The sequence below is a fragment of the Pelobates fuscus genome, chromosome 13 (genome assembly GCF_036172605.1).
Source record: "Pelobates fuscus isolate aPelFus1 chromosome 13, aPelFus1.pri, whole genome shotgun sequence".
NCBI lineage: Eukaryota > Metazoa > Chordata > Amphibia > Anura > Pelobatidae > Pelobates > Pelobates fuscus.
This window is the reverse complement of record NC_086329.1, coordinates 101,775,270-101,797,547: the sequence shown is the minus strand read 5'-3', so window position 1 is coordinate 101,797,547 and position 22,278 is coordinate 101,775,270. Positions and strand designations below refer to the sequence as shown.

The 22,278-nt window shown below is 43.2% G+C and overlaps 1 protein-coding gene across 1 annotated transcript in view; it reads left to right on the top strand.

The window, feature by feature from the left end:
• Positions 1-2,823: 2,823 nt before the first annotated feature.
• Positions 2,824-22,278, top strand: part of KIRREL1 (kirre like nephrin family adhesion molecule 1) — a 188,594-nt gene continuing 169,139 nt past the window's right edge. The window contains exon 1 of the mRNA XM_063439460.1: positions 2,824-3,089. Within this exon, the coding sequence (XP_063295530.1) occupies positions 3,038-3,089 (52 nt within the window). The 5' untranslated portion in view covers positions 2,824-3,037. The remainder of the gene's footprint in view (positions 3,090-22,278) is intronic.

The following is a 22,278-nucleotide window of genomic DNA, read 5'->3' as shown; positions in this document are numbered from 1 at the left end:
TAAGAAAATACAAAAATTACAGTATGATGAGGGTTCCAAATCAGGACTGCGTTGATGGTCAATGGGCTTTGTGAAAACTTGACTTAGGACTACAAACTGGATTGGGTTGAGGTTCACAGGGGGTAAATTCACATTTGTGTGGTCATGAAGGGAAATTACATTCTGATGAACTGAACTTTGCAAGAGTGAGAATATTTATTGGGTTACACCAACCATAAAACTCTGATTTTGGTTAGTGTAGCCCTTTCTGAGGTGGTCAAAAGTCTAATAAAATGGAATAAAACGCTAAAACTTACCTCTGTTCTATCCCAGAGTCCAAGTTCTCACCTCAGCTTGATCCTCCTTGCCTGACATCACTACCATTTGTTGGAGGGAGAAACCAGGAGGGCAGAGAATGGACTGAGGTGAGGATAGGGGCGGCACAGATGGCGGTGTTTGCCATCATTGGTGGTCTGGGGGGAAGAAGGGTGGGCATGCTGTCATTGGTGGTGTAGGACAGAAGGGTGGACATGCCGTCATTGGCGGTCTGGTGGTGCAGCACAGAAGGCTGGGCATGCCGTCTTTGGCGGTCTGGTGGTGCAGCACAGAAGGGTGGGCATGCTGTCATTGGCCTTCTGGTGGTGCAGCACAGAAGGGTGGGCATGCTGTCATTGGTGGTGTAGGACAGAAGGGTGGGCATGCCGTAATTGGCGGTCTGGTGGTGCAGCACACAAGGGTGGGCATGCTGTCATTGGCGGTCTGGTGGGACAGCATAGAAGGGTGGGCATGCGGTCATTGGTGGTCTGATGGTGAAGCACAAAAGGGTGGGCATGCCTTCATCGGCGGTCTGGTGGTGCAGCACAGAAGGGTGGGCATGCTGTCGTTGGGGGTCTGGTGGGACAGCACAGAAGGGTGGGCATGCTGTCATTGGTGATGTAGGACAGAAGGGTGGGCATGCCGTCATTGGCGGTCTGGTGGTGCAGCACACAAGGCTGGGCATACCGTCATTGGCGGTCTGGTGGTGCAGCACACAAGGCTGGGCATGCCGTCTTTGGCGGTCTGGTGGTGCAGCACATAAGGCTGGGCATGCCGTCTTTGGCGGTCTGGTGGTGCAGCACAGAAGGGTGGGCACGCTTTCATTGGTGGTCTGGTTTGGTAGCACAGAACAGGGGGCATGCCGTCATTGGCTGTCTGGTGCCTGCATACCTTGTGTGCTGGTGTCAGCCACCAGGTTTGCACAGAATTGACATTAGCCAGCTTCCTAATGATGCGACCTGAGATGGTTACACTGTTAGCAGCTAAGGGGTTATTCTCTGTATGTGCTGAGTTTCATAATGAAATGCTGCACATATAGACTCCAGGCACCATCACGACTTCAAATCAGTAAAGCGGCCATGGTGTTTGAGTAACCCTTAAACCTAGCTACCACAGCACCCTGAAAAAAATAAGTTATAGGGTGATTTGGAGTCACTTAGCTTACATTATAAAGTAGGCAGAAATATCCACTGTTACATTGTGTTTCTTGGTGTTTTTGAAATGTATTAACAGATTTTGTTTAATTTGCTTTGATCAAGGCTAATTTGGCTGTCCCCATTATATTATTATTGGTATTTATATAACGCCAGCTTATTCCGCAGCGCTTTACAATAAAAGAGGAATTTGCCACATTAGACAATAACAAAATATAACAGGAACAATAGGTAGTTGAGGACCTTGCTCAAACGAGCTTACAGTCTAGAGGAGGTGGGGTATCCTAATTGGCAAAAATGACCCATTTTTGTCACGACTTGCTGCTGTTGGCCAGTCAATTCCGACATTCAGCATGATAAAATCACTACTATGGCAGTGTATAAACACCCATGGGTATTGATATATCCTATCTCCCATTATCTAACTGCTCGATGTATGGATTAATGGTACTACACGTGTCAGTCCATGAACATGAAATTACTCAGTAACATAAGATGACCGAAAAACGTGCAGACAAAAATATAGAGTGCTTTTTAACTATTGTAGAATTTTAAATGCAAACACAAGCAATGCTATCCACAGACATAAGCAGGACATTTTTTATATCTTTAACCTTTGGGTGTCATGCTGTACAAAGATATCATAAAGTTGTCAAATAACCTGGTGGAGTTCTCACCCAGCCTGACTCCCAAGAGCTTACAGTCTGTAATTTAGGCAGCATGGATAAGGCCCCCTGTTGTGTAGTGCTTCATCAACATAATGTGTTAACTTGCACACATTGAACCCTGTATTCCCAGGCTTGCACACAAACAAAAACCGTGTAATTATGCCAAACCACTGTCCCCAAGAGCTAGCAGTCTATCTGTAAACCCACGCAGCAACGGGTTGCAGAGCTTAAGATTTCTCTTTTGTTTTAAATCTTTCTTCAGACAAGATATGGAATGTTAAAGGGGGAGGGCTGGCAATGTCACAGCATGACACAGAGTGAGGGATGGGGGAGGGAGGAGGGGGGGACCTGAGTTTTAAAGAAAAAACTCCAAACAGCAGAAAAAATAAAATTCCCAAATTCCTTCTTGGTTTTTTTTTTTCTTGACATCAGCAAATCGTTCTCTAAACTCCCTACTGCCTGCTTCCCCCTTCCTTACTGTCCTTCTTTCACTTAATTAAATCCAACTTTTTTTTTTTTTTTTTTTTTTTAAGGATTTTGTTGTTCTTCTGATGTGGAGGGAGAGAGGGAAAAAAATGTGCTAGTGAAATAGAGTTTAGAAAGTATTCTCCACCTCCCCCTTCTGCCTGTGGAATGGTTCCTTCCCCTTAGCTGGATTCATCATTCTTTCTCATTCCAAGAGTTTTTTTGTGTGCGAGAGAGGGAGAGAGCCAGTGAGAGAACGAGAGGGAGAAAGGGAGAAGGAAACGGGATCTTTTTATATGGGAACAAATTTCACCAATAGCCAAGCGCAGATATCTACTCTTTGTGTTTTTTAATATGGTTTGCACAGGACAGTGACGGAGACTCGGGAACGAAGACTTTATAGAGGAAACCACTCGACCATTTAACTCCGGGGCTTGGAAAGACCAAGCTGTGAGCATGCTTTTTATCCTCCTCTGGATGTACACTCTGCCCAGTACTCTTGCTCAAGGTAAGATACCCGAATTGGTCATTCGCTTTAGCTCGTTCGTGGTGGGGTGTCTTTCTCTCTTTTGTTTTTTTGGTATGGTGATGACCTGTTCTATAGCCAGTGGGGGGGGGGGGGGAGGAGGGGAGAAATAGATGTTAGAAAAAAAAGAGATGGTAGACTAAAAATTCCAGCCAACTTTATGTACAATGTAAGGTTCTCTTGTTTTAAGATGGTTTAGTGGAAAGCAAGGGAAAAAAAGACCTAGGACCTGCACGTAATTGGACTTTTTATTGACTGGTGGACGAAATAGATGCTTGACTAGATAGACGGCTGCAGCAAGAGAATTGGTAGAGTTTGGATGTACTAACGTGAAGTGGATGGATGGACAGACAGACATGGAAGAATGGATGGAGTTTTGAAGGGGATTGATGGATGAACTGGATGGTTCGGACCGGAGAAGGCATGGACGTTTTAGGGTTATTTATGAGTCTGTATAGACAGGCAGAGCGGGTAGGTTAGACAGAGGTGTTTATGGATTATAGTAATGGGATTGACTGATGGATTTGGAATATGAGGATGGTGTGTGAAATGGACATATAGACGGACGGCTAGTGTAGAATGGGGTGGACTTTTAATGAGACAGGGGAATAGAGGAAAGATTGATCAAACTGACTTTTGTTTCTTTTCTGAGCTCAGTGTGACTTGTCTATGTCAGCGATCAGTTGCCTCCGAGGTTTTTGGAGGCAGCCTAGAGGGGCTGCAACTTTTAGCAGATCGACACACGAGGGGCTTTGATGTGGACAGCTATTGTCTTGATCCCATTGACTTGCACGCCTCCTGGGTTTGGACGTTTTCAATGGTACAACGCTGAGCACACTCCTAGACACACATTAATGTCACATCACACAAAGCCAGCTATAACTCAGGCAGGGGCATGCAGCTAACGGCAAGGGTTTAACTCCTTCACTGACCATCTCGAACATTGCAATGTGTTCATATTTATGTTTGAGATAAGAGTAGAATAATAGCCTACAGGTGGGGTTTCTAAGGATGACTAAATGGAGAAGTAGGGATGGGGGGTTTAGGCCATCAATCAGCTCTGAAGCTGCAGCCAATCCCAACTCCTATCACTCTTGGCTAGCGAAAGGGTGGCTGAGCCTGATGGGTGTTGCAGTCTGCTGCAGCTGGAAAAGCTGGGGTTAATTATCTCCGAGCCACATAGTGCATCCATTTATTGGTCCAAGCTGAACTAAATGCCAATAATTCCCTGATCTTTGCATGCTGATGTGTTCAAATCTTACGTAGCCAATAAACAATACCATACTACATAGCATTATAGAAACACGGATTGTGAAAGCTAATTAGCATTGCCCATTCCTATGTAGAGGCTCAGACTGCATTCCTATATTGTTTCCTGCAAAGGTCAGCATTGGGCCTGGTGTAGGGTTTCTTCAGCTCTACCTCCTCTGCTGAAAGGCTGTTCTATGCAATTGTAACTCTTTTTTTAGTAAAAATTAGTAAAAAGATTTTTTGTATTTTTTTTTTTTTTGTTAAAGGGTTTTTTGGCAGTAACCTTATTAAGCGGATCTCTTTATATCACGACATGCTTAGTCATTTTGTCCTTTGGTCCGATTTATATAAACTTAAAATGAAATACTTTGTGAGAATATTTTGGCTGCTGTGGATCCTCCTGGTAAATATGATTCATGTGAATTCTTGTGGTATCATAAGAATTTCAGTGTTCGCTGTTAATTCAGTGCGCGGACCCTGCGGGACCAACCAAAATACTCTCTGCATTGTTCTTGTTCTGCGATTATCTTGCCAGAGTGCGAATGTAAACTTCCTGGCCTTTGAGCGCTTAGTGCATGCCTTTAGCCTCTCCAGTTTCCGGACTTGCCTTTGCCACATGTGGCACAAATGGAGTTAATGCTAAATGAAAGTGAAGGAAGCAAATAACGGGGGAGTAGTTGGTGAAAGAAAAGCGATTTCCTTCCTAAATTTAGCAGGAAGAGGAAGGGAAGTATCGTGGTCGTGTGCGCCCCCTTCCCGCAGATGTGCCTCTGTTCAGTGTAGAAAGCTGCGCTCCATCTATAGACAATCATTGCATCCACTTATCCTCTGTTCTCAGTGACAAATTACCCCCCCCCCCCTTACAAACAGCTGGCTGCAAAGTCAGCATCTCCCAACAGCGGTCCAGACAAGCAGAGTATTAGCCAGGGAACGCGTGTGACAAGAAATATTGTTTTATGCTACGTCTCAGACGTCTCTGTTCTTTAAACCAAAACCCAAGTCTTGCATTGGCAAAAGCTGCCAGTATGTGACTTAAACAGCCCACTGTCGACTGAGGCCAAATTGCATTGTGCTGTACCCCCTATGCCAGGGACAATGGCCAACCGGGCATGATTCTTTAATTTGTTCATGGAGCGTACTGCCATCCAGGGCTGTTGACCCGTATGGTGTCCCCTCAACTGGGATAGCCAATAGGCTGACACAGAGTGTGCGTTATGCACAGCACTACACACACTGTCACACCTTATTGTTTAACCTTTTTATTTAATTTCTTAATTTTAATTTTGAATCTTTTATGAACTGTATGCACAGCGCTTTATTTGTTATGATATTAAAGCGCCAACAAATTGTGCAGCGCTGTACAGTAGGTGGATTTACAAACAAGTAGTTGCAAAAAAGACAATTTGGACGTACCGGAACAGGAGGTGCTGAGGGGCCTGCTTACATTCTAAGGGGAGTGGGGTAAAATCACGTGTATATATTTTTTTGTTTTGTTTTTTAGTTGCTTAGAATTGCCAGTAAACCTGTAATTGAGCGAGGGGGCAGTCTGGTAGCTGGATGCACATTGTGTCTTTTGTCACCAAACTTGAAGATCATTGGAGCTGTTTGTGTTGGAAGCTTATAGGGACAAACTGAATGAATGACAACCACTAGTGAACCTCTAGGGACAAACTGAATGACAACCACTAGTGAGCTTCTAGGGGATCACTGAATGACAACCACTAGTGAGCTTCTAGGGGAAAAACTGAATGACAACCACTAGTGAGCTTCTAAGGAACCACTGAATGACAACCACTAGTGAGCTTCTAGGGACAAACTGAATGACAACCACTAGTGAGCTTCTAGGGGAAAAACTGAATGACAACCACTAGTGAGCTTCTAGGGGATCACTGAATGACAACCACTAGTGAGCTTCTATGGAATCACTGAATGACAACCACTAGTGAGCTTCTAGGGTATCACTGAATGACCACCACTAGTGAGCTTCTAGGGAATCACTGAATGACAACCAATAGTGAGCTTCTATGGGATCACTGAATGACAACCACTAGTGAGCTTCTAGGGAATCACTGAATGACAACCACTAGTGAGCATCTAGGGAATCACTGAATGACAACCACTAGTGAGATTCTGTGGGAATCACTGAATGACAACCACTAGTAAGCTTCTAGGATATCACTGAATGACCACCACTAGTGAACCTCTAGGGTATCACTGAATGACAACCACTAGTGAGCATCTAGGGAATCACTGAATGACAACCACTAGTGAGCTTCTATGGGATCACTGAATGACAACCACTAGTGAGCTTCTAGGGGATCACTGAATGACAACCACTAGTGAGCTTCTAGGGAATCACTGAATGACAACCACTAGTGAGCTTCTATGGGATCACTGAATGACAACCACTAGTGAGCTTCTATGGGATCACTGAATGACAACCACTAGTGAGCTTCTATGGGAATCACTGAATGACCAGCACTAGTGAGCTTCTAGGGGATCACTGAATGACAACCACTAGTGAGCTTTTATGGGAATCACTGAATGACAAGCACTAGTGAGCTTCTAGGGTATCACTGAATGACCAGCACTAGTGAGCTTCCAGGGAATCACTGAATGACAACCACTAGTGAGCTTCTATGGGATCACTGAATGACAACCACTAGTGAGCTTTTATGGGAATCACTGAATGACAAGCACTAGTGAGCTTCTAGGGTATCACTGAATGACCAGCACTAGTGAGCTTCCAGGGAATCACTGAATGACAACCACTAGTGAGCTTCTAGGGGATCACTGAATGACCACCACTAGTGAACCTCTAGGGAATCACTGAATGACAACCACTAGTAAGCTTCTAGGGTATCACTGAATGACAACCACTAGTGAGCATCTAGGGAATCACTGAATGACCAGCACTAGTGAGCATCTAGGGAATCACTGAATGACCAGCACTAGTGAGCATCTAGGGAATCACTGAATGACCACCACTAGTGAGCTTCCAGGGAATCACTGAATGACAAGCACTAGTGAGCTTCTAGGGTATCACTGAATGACCAGCACTAGTGAGCTTCCAGGGAATCACTGAATGACAACCACTAGTGAACCTCTAGGGAATCACTGAATGACAACCACTAGTGAGCTTCTAGGGAATCACTGAATGACAACCACTAGTGAGCATCTAGGGAATCACTGAATGACCACCACTAGTGAGCATCTAGGGAATCACTGAATGACCACCACTAGTGAGCTTCTATGGGATCACTGAATGACAACCACTAGTGAGCATCTAGGGAACCACTGAATGACAACCACTAGTGAGCTTCTATGGGATCACTGAATGACAACCACTAGTGAGCTTCTATGGGATCACTGAATGACAACCACTAGTGAGCTTCTAGGGAACCACTGAATGACAACCACTAGTGAGCATCTAGGGAATCACTGAATGACAACCACCAGTGAGCTTCTAGGGAACCACTGAATGACAACCACCAGTGAGCTTCTAGGGAACCACTGAATGACAACCACTAGTGAGCATCTAGGGAATCACTGAATGACAACCACTAGTGAGCTTCTATGGGATCACTGAATGACAACCACTAGTGAGCATCTAGGGCAGGCATAGGCAACCTTTAGCACTCCAGATGTTTTGGACTACACCTCCCATGATACTTTGCCAGCATTATGGGGGATGTAGTCCACAACATTTGGAGTGCCGAAGGTTGCCTATCTCTGATCTAGGGAATCACTGAATGACCACGACTTTAGGCAACTTACTAGTAACAATTTATGCAACTAAAATGTAATTTGGAACAATAACAATGTATCTTATTTACACAGACTGCTTTCTAATCACAGTTATTGTAGTTTAATGAAAATACATTTAAAAAAGAAGAAAAAAAACTAATTTCTCTGCTCTCTCATAGTAACTCCTCTCCTAACCAGGAAGTGACTCCTCCAGTCAAGTGCACTTACCTCGATAGCACTGCTGAGCTCATCCTATGTATAGCCCTATACAGAACCAGCACATGTTACTGGGAGTTTTCATTCCATTGTCAAACGTTACAGCTGAACTACAACTCCCAAAATCCAGAAAGTCATGATATCAAGTAAACAAGTATAGGGTAATGCTGCCGATTGGGAGGGAGAGGTAGAGCAAGTGAGCTTATGGAACACAATTTATTATATATATATATTAAAAAAAAAAAAACCTAAGGAAGGTAAAAATAAAAGGAACATTCACTCTGAATTACTGTAACATACACAGTACAGCTAATATGTGTGGTTACCTGAAGGACCTCTTTAACCATCCACTCTACCCCATAGAGCTTGCAATCTAGTGTCACAAAAACGAAACTTAAGCATCTGCTAAGCTTTTTAAAGAAATTGTACTTTACTGAAGGGGTTGTGGTTTCATGGAATAGGCTCCCAACAGAGGTGTCTTTTTTTTATTTTTTATTTTTACTATTGCTACAAATAGTTTAACCATTTGAGTGCCAGCGGTGAAATACATATTTTGTTTGGCACTTGAAGATACACTATTAATACTATCCTGTATTGTTAACGCTTTAGCGTACCTATCTCTAGTTACATAGGTGTATCCCCTCCCGTGTGTGTGATTGAAAAATTAATCAAAATGACTTGCTTACTTTTTTCCAGCATCAAGGGTCCCGTGGCGATGCTGGCCTCTCCCACTAGTCATGGCGGAGGCATGGTCTTCTCCATAGTTGGGCCAATCCAATGATCCTTATAGAGGAGCATTGGGGACCTGATACACCTCCAACTGCATCCAAGCTCCCCAGTTAGGGAATCATCGAATCAATCCTTTCCTATGAGTGGTTTCGCATTTCGTGACTAAGTTTTACATTGCAGTTTCTAAAAAATTTTTTTTTGAAAAAGCAATGTTTTACAATGCAGGGATAAATGGAAACGACTACTGCACACAGAGCATTTCATTGAGAGGCCGTGGCCCGGGTGGTCCTTTAAATGGATAAATATGGTTCAATTTTAAATTGCTATAATGGCAATAACTACGAGCCGCTTTTTTAAAATTGTATAATTCTTTAGTTTACAGCCAGACGATTTGGGGCAATAGCTGACAAATAATCAATTTAGCCGCCTCGATTCAATGGATGATTCGCCCTTTTAGATTGATTATCCAGCAAAACAGCAGATTATCAGTCTCATAACGCAGATCATCTGCCATTGAAAACTGATTTTCTGCTAAATAGCAGATTACGCCATCGTCCCTCAAATAATGCTACCGCGTGGATTGTTGATTGTTAACACAGCTGGTTGTCTGTTTATCTGACAGAGGATAATGTTCACTGACCATTGCTCCAAAAAAAAGGAAAGCCTTCTAAATGTTCATCCCACAAGGGCTTATTCATTAAATCGGTGATTTGGGGCACAATTAACAAGGTATTGTAATGTAAATTAGCCAAACTGGAAAAAATTGCTTAATTGGCTAATTCCCCTGTTGATTTTCCAAAGTACTCCATTTAATTAATTGATACTGCTGTTTCAGAGTCCTATGAGTGAGAAAACACACCCTGTTTCCTTCCGAATACTAATCTACGTCTGTTAAATGAAAAACGCGCTGAGACTTACTTTGGGAACGTCTCTGTCAATGTAAGTCCATTTCGCCTGAGTTGAGCTTGTGGCCAAGACTACTTTGATATCACAGAGGATTCCATTCTGACAATGTCTAAGCGATTTTACGCATTAAACTGTAAATATTGGAGAATCAGTTAGGGTATTCTAGATTTTAGACCAAAATATTCCATTTGGGGAAAAAAAAATCTCTAGCTCCTCTATCTTGTTAGCTCAATTAAATTGCCTTACATTTCCCATGATTCTTTGTTTAGAGAATAAACTCTATGAAATGCTTTTTGAATTGTGAATTGGGTGAGCAATATACTTCCTGAACCCTGCTTGTTCTGACGCATTTAGCTCATCTACAATTCACCGATTAGTAATAACCCATAGTAATTAGCAGTATTTGGATGGAGGATAATAAAGCATCCTCGCAGAATTGATAGTCCACATTTAAATATCATTCACGGTTCATATGTAAATGGAGGAAATTATAAATTGCGTCGGTCATTACTGAATGGGTCACGGCTCTCTGAATATAAATATCTATCACGGCAGATTGAACTGGCTGCGTTTAATAAGGAACAATCTACATGTCTTTAAACCCACAGAACTGATTTGCTGGAATAATTTCTTAAAGTGAGAGACTAGAGTTACTGATTTAAGCCTCTGTCTTTAGGAGGGCAGAATATATACCATTCCTTCAGTAGATAGAGAATTATTGTCAGACCTTGCTACCTTGCTTCCATACTTGCTCACATGGGGCAGCCTTTTTGATTGGAGCTGATTAGGATTTTAAATTAGAGAATTCTCTTTCGTGTTAATGACCATTCATTCTTGGCTTAAATTTGAATGGTTTAGAAACCGTTGTTCAGCTTTTACATGCCTAAACTTCTAGATTTATCTAGATATCCATCATGCCTGTAAGGTTACTTGAACACTGGGTTATATCTGTATACTGCCTATATAACTATGGCTCCATTAATACTGCCTGTATCGTTGTGGTTCCATTAATACTGCCTGTATCGCTGTGGTTCCGTTAATACTGCCTGTATCGCTGTGGTTCCGTTAATACTGCCTGTATCGCTGTGGTTCCATTAATACTGCCTATATCGCTGTGGTTCCGTTAATACTGCCTATATCGCTGTGGTTCCGTTAATACTGCCTATATCGATGTGGTTCCGTTAATACTGCCTATATCGCTGTGGTTCCGTTAATACTGCCTGTATCGCTGTGGTTCCGTTAATACTGCCTATATCGCTGTGGTTCTGTTAATACTGCCTATATCGCTGTGGTTCTGTTAATACTGCCTATATCGCTGTGGTTCTGTTAATACTGCCTATATCGCTGTGGTTCTGTTAATACTGCCTATATCGCTGTGGTTCTGTTAATACTGCTTGTATCGTTGTGGTTCCATTAATACTGCCTGTATCGCTGTGGTTCCGTTAATACTGCCTGTATCGCTGTGGTTCCGTTAATACTGCCTGTATCGCTGTGGTTCCATTAATACTGCCTATATCGCTGTGGTTCCATTAATACTGCCTGTATCGCTGTGGTTCTGTTAATACTGCCTATATCGCTGTGGTTCTGTTAATACTGCTTATATCGCTGTGGTTCCGTTAATACTGTTTGTATCATTACGGTTCCATTAATACTCTGTGTCTGTATAGTTCCATGAATTCTGGCCTGTATCACTACGGTTCCATTAATACTCTCTGTGTCTGTATAGTTCCATGAATTCTGGCCTGTATCACTACGCTTCCATTAATACTCTCTGCGTCTGTATAGTTCCATGAATTCTGGCCTGTATCACTACGGTTCCATTAATACTCTCTGCGTCTGTATAGTTCCATGAATTCTGGCCTGTATCGCTGTGGTTCCATTAATACTGCCTATATCGCTGTGGCTCCGTTAATACTGCCTATATCGCTGTGGTTCCATTAATACTGCCTATATCGCTGTGGCTCCGTTAATACTGCCTATATCGCTGTGGTTCCATTAATACTGCCTATATCGCTGTGGCTCCATTAATACTGCCTATATCGCTGTGGTTCCGTTAATACTGCCTATATCGCTGTGGTTCCGTTAATACTGCCTATATCGCTGTGGTTCCGTTAATACTGCCTATATCGCTGTGGTTCCGTTAATACTGCCTATATCGCTGTGGTTCCGTTAATACTGCCTATATCGCTGTGGTTCCGTTAATACTGCCTATATCGCTGTGGTTCCGTTAATACTGCCTGTATCGCTGTGGTTCCGTTAATACTGCCTATATCGCTGTGGTTCTGTTAATACTGCCTATATCGCTGTGGTTCTGTTAATACTGCCTATATCGCTGTGGTTCTGTTAATACTGCATATATCGCTGTGGTTCTGTTAATACTGCTTGTATCGCTGTGGTTCCATTAATACTGCCTGTATCGCTGTGGTTCCATTAATACTGCCTGTATCGCTGTGGTTCCATTAATACTGCCTGTATCGCTGTGGTTCCGTTAATACTGCCTGTATCGCTGTGGTTCCATTAATACTGCCTGTATCGCTGTGGTTCCATTAATACTGCCTGTATCGCTGTGGTTCCGTTAATACTGCTTATATCGCTGTGATTCCGTTAATACTGCCTATATCGCTGTGGTTCTGTTAATACTGCTTATATCGCTGTGGTTCCGTTAATACTGTTTGTATCATTACGGTTCCATTAATACTCTCTGCGTCTGTATAGTTCCATGAATTCTGGCCTGTATCACTACGCTTCCATTAATACTCTCTGCGTCTGTATAGTTCCATGAATTCTGGCCTGTATCACTACGGTTCCATTAATACTCTCTGCGTCTGTATAGTTCCATGAATTCTGGCCTGTCTCACTACGGTTCCATTAATACTCTCTGCGTCTGTATAGTTCCATGAATTCTGGCCTGTATCACTACGGTTCCATTAATACTCTCTGTGTCTGTATAGTTCCATGAATTCTGGCCTGTATCACTACGCTTCCATTAATACTCTCTGCGTCTGTATAGTTCCATGAATTCTGGCCTGTATCACTACGGTTCCATTAATACTCTCTGTGTCTGTATAGTTCCATGAATTCTGGCCTGTATCACTACGGTTCCATTAATACTCTCTGCGTCTGTATAGTTCCATGAATTCTGGCCTGTATCACTACGGTTCCATTAATACTCTCTGCGTCTGTATAGTTCCATGAATTCTGGCCTGTCTCACTACGCTTCCATTAATACTCTCTGTGTCTGTATAGTTCCATGAATTCTGGCCTGTCTCACTACGGTTCCATTAATACTCTCTCCGTCTGTATAGTTCCATGAATTCTGGCCTGTATCACTACGGTTCCATTAATACTCTCTGCGTCTGTATAGTTCCATGAATTCTGGCCTGTATCACTACGGTTCCATTAATACTCTCTGCGTCTGTATAGTTCCATGAATTCTGGCCTGTATCACTACGGTTCCATTAATACTCTGTGTCTGTATAGTTCCATGAATTCTGGCCTGTATCACTACGGTTCCATTAATACTCTCTGCGTCTGTATAGTTCCATGAATTCTGGCCTGTATCACTACGGTTCCATTAATACTCTCTGCGTCTGTATAGTTCCATGAATTCTGGCCTGTATCACTACGGTTCCATTAATACTCTCTGCGTCTGTATAGTTCCATGAATTCTGGCCTGTATCACTACGCTTCCATTAATACTCTCTGCGTCTGTATAGTTCCATGAATTCTGGCCTGTATCACTACGGTTCCATTAATACTCTCTGCGTCTGTATAGTTCCATGAATTCTGGCCTGTATCACTACGGTTCCATTAATACTCTCTGCGTCTGTATAGTTCCATGAATTCTGGCCTGTCTCATGGTTATTTAGAGACTGAATGTTCCCCAAGGATTGTGTGTCAATTTCTGTTTTCTGAACATTGCCACAATCCTGCCCTCACCCCAACTTGCGTGAGTCTCCAACCCAAGAAATCAACTTGGCTATATCTTGTGCAAGTTAAACATGTAAGCTCAGTTCACTTAGCACTGGATTTGCACACTGCAGGCTGGTTGGCACAGCTTTGTCACCCCTGGAATGCTTCGAGCACTGTCCCGGATGCGAACGAGTTACCTAAACGAAGCAAAAAAGAAAAGGCATCAGGAACATGTGGATTTAATTGTAGAGTGAAACAGGCAGGAAAAGCAGATTTTTTTTTTTGATTTTTTTTTTTTGGAAGCAGTGTATATAAGACACTTGTGAAACAGATCCTGGGAGAATTGAATTCCTCAGGGCTGGGGGCAGGGAATCCGCTCGGCATCGAATTCCGAGGTTTTCTACTGCAAGTTCTATTATCTGAGGTTTCCACTCACACTTTGTGATAGGCCCACTCAACTGCCCAGCATACAACAAGAGGGGGAGAGAGCGAGACAGAGAGAGGGAGAGATGGAATTACTTTCTAGGGCTACAGATACAATAATGAACAAAGCGTTGTGCCTCTCCAGACTTATTTGGAGTTCTGTTATCTCAAATTTTCTCTTTGTTGCAGTCTCCTATTTCCCAGATAGTTCTCCCACGTTTTAAGGTTGCCATGATCCAGCCATTGCTACTGAGCATTGTAACCAACACATTACTCTTTTCCTGATAACTAGACAAAGTAGAATTACGTTTTCTAGGCATCATCTCTGGCTTAAAAACAACGGAAGATCTAATAAGGTGTGAAAATGTTTGGTGTTATGTTACCTTGAAATTTTCAAAAAGCAAGTCAAACCCTTAGTAAGCATTATTCATCACAGACCTATTAACCAAGATATACCTGAAAATGATACTAAGCTTCTGAGACATGTATCTCTTAATTGAGCTTTTGTCAAATTCCAAAACCGTCATAAAGATTCTATCTTCACGAAACACTAATTTTAAATAGGGGGGGGGGGGGGGGGAGTGGGGTGACAATGCCGCTTTAATAACAAAAGTTATTATTTACCTCTGGAACTCTTGCAAAGTCTACTTTCATGGTCTCTTGCAAATTGTATGCGATCATGGGTAGCAAAATGTTGGTTATCTCTGTAAACATTTAGCTAGTTTTCTGATGCTTACTCTCCCCATTTCTAAAAAGAATTACGAAAAATCAGTACAGTAAAAGCGTTATTTAGTATATTTGTGATTTTTCACTGTGTGTAGGAAAGCCAATACTGAAATGTTTATTCTGTTGGTTTGATATAATAGAAAAAACTCTGTAGATGATAGGGATCTGGGGGAAGACTGGAAGAAAACCAACATCTACTAACCTCGGCCATGTTTCATTGAGCCACATAGCCCAGTGGCAGGAGGAGGGGTCCAGCTATGAAACTACACAGATAGGTTGTGTGTATAATAACACTATTGTCAACAATGGAAAGGAATTTTAAAGGGACACTGACACGGTATTTGGATTTTACTATAGAGAATATACATAAAGTGAGAATTGTGTGTAAATCAACATTTTTTTTTTTATTATTGGCATTTATAAAGCGCCAACATGTCCCGCAGCGTTGTACAATTTGGAAAACACAATATAAACCGATACAAAAGCTAAATGGACCTGCCCCATGGGCTTCCGATCTAAAAGTTAATTACAAATTTAAGGAGAATTTATCCAGTTCAGCTAATTTGACCTACAATTTGAAATTCACTTTGATTTTACTTTGAATTGGGACAATTCCCACTTGTATAGCAATAAGTAATGTTTGTTTGAGATCTAGTTGTACTGCCCCCTATGTGCCCATTGATATACTGCAGACGATGGACTGTGTTAGTGGGTAAGTATGAGATCTTGTTGTAATGTTACTAGATCCCCTGGGAAACGTTTTTGGTAGTTTTCTTCCCACACAACCCATTATTTTATGACACCAGTCACTTATTAATAATGAGACTCACGTTTAGGTGATTTTATCTGTAAAAAAAAAAAAAAAGATTAACAGAAATAATGAAATAGTCTGTTATCTTGGCTAATGATTAGTCCGTAACATAGCTGCTGATCTGCAGTGTTTACTTTAGTGTCCTGGATAAACACATCATGACACATTGTCTGACATCTGTGTCACATTCTTGTTTAATTAAAGGGACAGGAAATGGTCAAACGGAGTGTTCAGAGAGCAGAGTAAGTCCTGATGGTGGAGAGATACCGTAACTGGCTCCAGACTGGTTTATTGAGATCTTGTGAGCGAAGAACTCTGTTCAAATTGTGATGTAATTCCAGTAAAATACAAGTTTAGCAGGCTAAGATTGCCACAAGGCATATGTATGTATATGTGTTTGTAGTATCAGTTGGTTAATTACACGTAGCTAAGATACTGTCATCACTGTACTGACCAGGTGCAGGAATGTAAGAACTGGAATTACGCGTCCCTCTCCTTTGTATCAGATGAGCCACGTGGTTAGACCGGATGGATGAGTTTAGACTCTATTCATTAAATAGGTTAAGGGTATGTGTGGGTGTAGTTAATTGTGGGAGGAGCTACAGTGCTATATAAGGAATGTACTCTATGTATTCAGTACTCAGACTTTGCTGTATTTTGGTGACGCTAGTCCCTCTGAGTCCCGATCGGTGATCCAATAAAGAATCTCTTCCTTCCTGAAGAAACCTGTGTCCATCTCTCTGTGCTTGGCTTCCGTCAGTTTCTCCGGTATCATTTGGTGCATTGGCCGGGAAGCTCATCGTTCAACGGTAGCTGAGAGGCAGAGGCGTGAGACGGTCTATCTTTGCCCACGTTCTCTACGGCTGCACCCCTGAACTTCTGCGTGGACCTCCCTTCGTCTCGGCGCCACTGGTCTGTTGTCCAGGAGATCATCGGCCTCTACGTGAGAAGTGCTGGGGTGTCCCCGTCGATGAGTGTGAACTCAGGTTCAGGAACGAGGAGGTAAGATAACTGCTGTTTTAGACGGCAGGACCCGCTAGGGGTATACCGATTGTGCGGTAGGCCCAAAGGGGTTTTTGAATCTGTATCTGCCCCCTCTGTCGGAGGGAAGGAGCGAAGGCGCACCGCTCGATCGAACGCTCTTTAGTCAGACCGTTTGATTTGGTTAGTCAGGCGGGGTCCTGGTGTAAATAGCCCTAGCCGGACACCGGTGTCTTGTCTAGACTAGCGTTCTAGGGTGTATATTACGTTCGCTAGGTCGGAGGGACCGGGAGACTAAGCGGCGCCTGTGTAAATTCGGTTCGCTAGTTCTCATCCTATCTGGGCTAAGTGGGAAGGCGTGTAAATTTGGAACCCACTAGACTTTTGATAGTACGACTAAGAGGCGCCTGTGTAAATTCGGATCTCTAGCTCGTTGTATAGTGCGACTAAGAGGCGCCTGTGTAAATTCGGATCTCTAGCTCGCTATGTATATGTGGTGATTGGGCAGTGTGGCTAACCAAAACGGGTGTATATAGTTTTAGGTAGTCCATTCAAGGTACTGGCCAATAGTTTAGTTGGGAATTGTAAATGTGTTAACGATTGTTTTAGTAAAGTGTATATCTTGTTAGATAGCGCGAGCTCAGCCGTCTAGCGAGAGTGTTAATAGTGTGTTGCTGTATTATAGTGCACGGTACCATAACCCTGTATATTTACTGACATTATATAATAAGTACTAATCATTGTCGTCCATTGCATGTTTAACACCATAACCACTAATAATTGTATTGTGACCTTAACTTGTGCTTTGACCTATGCTAACCGTACTGTAACCGCTATTTGTAAAAGACGATGTTACTGGGTGTGTTATAGACGGGTAATTCGTATATAGAGAATTATAGCGTGGGTGACTGTGTAGTTACGCCAAAGGGCATAATATTGATTATATAGTGACTGGTGTAGCAGCTGTGTGTGTACGGGAATTCCCTGAGTGTTTATTGTTATGGTGTACGTTTCACTTGATAACCGTACCACGTGGTGCTGTTGCCAGAGGAAACGGGTGTGACTGTTGAATAGTACGCGTGTATAGTAATCGTTGTCGACGACGTTCCACTGTTAAATATGGGTGCGTCGCAGTCAACGATTCCGGATCCCTTAGGATGTATGGTTAAGAATTTTAAAAAGGGATTCAAAGTTTGTGATTTTGGGGTAAAGATGTCTCCTGTACGTTTGGTCACTTTGTGCACTAGGGAGTGGCCTACTTTGGTTGCGGCATGGCCGCCACGTGGCAGTTTGGATCCAACTCTGGTACAGCGCTTACACGTGGCTGTATCAGGTAGGCCTGAACTTTACGGCCAGTTTCCTTATATTGATTGTTGGAGACAGGCCGTAAATGACTCGCCAAAATGGCTCCGGACATGCCACGAGGAGCAGTGTTGCCTCATGGTAGCTAGGACTTGTTCGTCCACTAGGACTGGTGTTAGGCCCATTTTGGACACGCCCCCTGAGTCCGAGATCCCTTTGCCGCCCCCTTACTTTCCGGTAAGAGGAAGTGACGCAAATGCAGGAAGTCCTGTAACCCTTCCCTCACTACCCCCATCCACTTCCGCTTCCTCCTCCAGTGCAGGATCCACCCCCCCTCGTACTAAATCCCCCCTTCCGGAACCAGATAGACCAACCTCCATTAAAAATGAATATCCTGATTTGGCGCCACTTCAGACTTCCGGTCAAGCTTCATCTAGCTCGGCCCGAAGTGTTCTATTTACCACCTTTTCCCAAAACCAACCTCCCACATCCCCATACCCTATCTCTCCCCGACCGGAACCCATGACTGACGCCCCTCCACGTAGCCCCATACAGACCCGACAGTTGACCGGTGCCCAACAATTGAGACACTATCAGATGCCTCTTCGTCTGAATCCCGGGTCAGCCTATATTAATGCCGCAGGTCAAATGGCACAAGCTGACCCTGTCTTCGTATATGTTCCCTTCACTACAACCGATCTTTTAAACTGGAAGACCCACAATTCCTCGTATACTGAGAAACCACAAGCCATGACTGATCTGTTCACCTCAATAGTACAGACGCATAATCCGACATGGGCTGATTGCCAGCAGTTACTAATGACTTTATTTAACAATGAGGAAAGGACAAGAATAAATCAAGCAGCCATTAAAGCATTAGAGGATAGAGCCTGTGCTTTGAACCAAGCTAACCCAGCAGCATGGGCCGCAACACATTATCCCAACACTGATCCCGATTGGAACGTAAATGGTGCTGATATGGTTCAACTCAGAGCCTATAGAGACGCTATAATTGCTGGCATGAAAGCCGGAGGAAAGAAAGCCATTAACATGTCGAAGACAGTTGAGGTGATCCAGAAAAGCGATGAAGCGCCCAGTGTCTTTTATGACCGATTATTGGAGGCGTACCGCTTGTACACCCCCTTTAATCCGGAAGACGCAGACAATTCCCGAATGGTTAACTCCGCCTTTGTCAGCCAAGCTTACGGAGATATTAAGCGCAAGCTACAAAAGCTAGAAGGGTTTGCAGGTATGTCAATCTCCCAACTAATGGAGGTAGCTAATAAGGTCTATATGAATAGGGAAACAGAAAGCAAGAAAGAGGAGGAGCGCAAGATGCGTAAAAAGGCTGATATGCTAGCGGTAGCGATCGCAGGCGTAGATAAACGGGGCCCAGATAGAGGCAATAATAGATGGAGTAGGGAGCCTTTGAGTAGGGATCAGTGCGCGTATTGCAAGGAAGAAGGGCATTGGAGGAACGAATGTCCGCAAAGAGAGCAGTACGAGAGGGTCCTACCCAGGGCAGGCTACGGAAACTTTAGAGGCAGAGCGAGAGGTAGAGGAGGCCCCGGAGGGAGTAATGGTTATAGAGGGAGTAATGGGAACAGAGGAAGTGTTAGGGAAGATAGGTATATTCCAGCAGCGCAAAGGTCCCGCGATAGAGAAGGTAGGGACTTCGTAGGATTGGCTGACACGGTCATGGAGGACTATTGATACCGACCGGGCTCCATCCCCCTTGGTCGAGCGGAGCCTATGGTCGATGTATCAATAGGGGGGAAAAGGAGTGCGTTCATGATCGACACTGGTGCTGAACATTCAGTGGTGACTAATCTAGTTGCTCCTCCATCTGGAAGGACTATTACTGTGATAGGAGCAACTGGAAGAAGTGCTGAAAAACCGGTTCTTAAAAGTCGACTCTGTACATTGGGAGGCCACGTAGTAAAACACCAATTCCTTTATATGCCTGAATGTCCAGTCCAATTGCTGGGACGTGATATGCTATCCAAATTACAAGCGCAGATTACGTTCCTACCAGATGGAACAACATCTTTAAAGTTTAATGGACCTTCAGGTATTATGACTTTATCCGTACCAAAGGAAGAAGAGTGGCGACTTTATACAGTGTTGACTAGCCAAAACCCTAGGAGTGATGAGACATTATTTCCGTGGATACATCACTCCAGGGTTAAACCAGCAGCAGTCGATTCTTGGCAAGTTACAGCAGATCCAGAGAATCCCTGCAAGATCCGGTTAAAACGTACTACTCAGTCGGAGTAACGAGGAATTATTGTGGATTACAAATTTTATTGTTACAGGTGTGAGTGAGAAGGCCATAATAAAGCCTGTCCGCTTACCATCACATAGTGTATAAGCCAGGAAAGTCTCGAAGGGACACCTGTGAAGACGAGCAGAACTCCATTCCCTGCAGCCCCTCACATCCTGGAAGCTGAGGCGCCATCGCACGGACGAAGACTGAGGATGACGGCGAAAGATGTGCTTTTGATTGTGTTTATTTACATGTGTTTTTATATTCAGGAAGGTAGAGGTACCGACACTCCTAGCTGTGAGGTATGCATTAAGACTACGAGAACAGGTAACCATATTTCCCAAACCCTAATTTGGCATTCACAATACGAGTGTAAAGGAGATGTATCGAGATGTAGATACTTAAATATAGATTATAGTGTGTGCCATTTAGGAGTAGGAGAACCTAAGTGCTTCAGTCCGGAGTATCAACCTCGTACAATTTGGTTGACTCTCAGGAATGGAGATCCTCAGGGGACCCTAATTAATAAAACGGTGTTAGAATCCGTACATTCTTCGGGTGTTCTGCTATTTGATGCGTGTAAAGCGATATCGAGTGGTAGAAAGCCGTGGAATGTATGTGGGGATCTTAGATGGGAGAGGACGTATGGGTCTAACGATAAATATATTTGTCCCAGTAGCAAAAATAAATATGTAAGTCCTAGATGCCCAAATAGAGATTATAACTTTTGCCCATATTGGTCTTGTGTGGGGTGGGCAACTTGGGGACAGACAGTAGACAAAGACATGATAGTGACTAAGTTGCCGACTAGCCCTTATTGTAAGTCTATGGAATGCAACCCAGTCCATATACTCATTAATAACCCCAACAAGTTCTTAGATAAGTATGGAAATTTATTTGGGTTTCAAATATACGGGACGGGTTTAGATCCTGGGACATTATTGTTTATAGGAATAGAGACTGATACGGTATCCTCCCAGACTCATCAAGTATACCATTCCTTTTACGAAGAGATGAGTATAGATAATAAGATCCCCCATAATGCTAAAAACCTGTTCATTGATCTAGCTGAAAGTATTGCCGGTAGTCTTAATGTTACCAACTGCTATGTGTGTGGAGGTACTAACATGGGAGACCAATGGCCTTAGGAAGCAAAGGAGGTAATGTCCGGTTCTGAGGCAGTTCAACAATTAATATCTTCACAAGCCGATTATCAGATGAGTGTTAGAGGTAAATCTGAGTGGAGATTAAAGACCTCCATCATAGGTTATGTTTGCATAGCAAGGAAAGGAATGATGTATAATACTTCTGTAGGAGAATTAACTTGTCTAGGGCAAAAAGCTTATGATGATGATACAAAGAATACAACTTGGTGGTCGGCTTCAAATGTCTCAGAACCATCTAACCCGTTTGCTAGATATGCCAATTTAAAGGATGTGTGGTTTGATCTATCCATCACATCTACTTGGAGAGCCCCAGCAAATTTGTACTGGATCTGTGGTAAGAAAGCCTATTCGGAGCTGCCACAGGACTGGGAAGGGGCATGTGTGTTGGGTATGCTCAAACCATCCTTCTTCTTGTTACCGATTGAAACAGGTGAGACTTTAGGTGTTAAAGTGTATGATGTGAATCATAGGAAGAAAAGGGGACCCATAGAGATAGGCGCCTGGGAAGATGATGAATGGCCTCCCCAGCGTATTATAGATTACTATGGGCCAGCCACGTGGGCTGAGGATGGTACCTTTGGTTATAGAACCCCTATTTATATGCTCAACCGTATTATAAGATTACAGGCGGTGGTTGAGATTATCACAAATGAGACATCACAAGCGCTCAATCTTCTAGCGAAGCATAACACCAGGATGAGGACAGCAGTATACCAAAATAGATTAGCCTTGGAT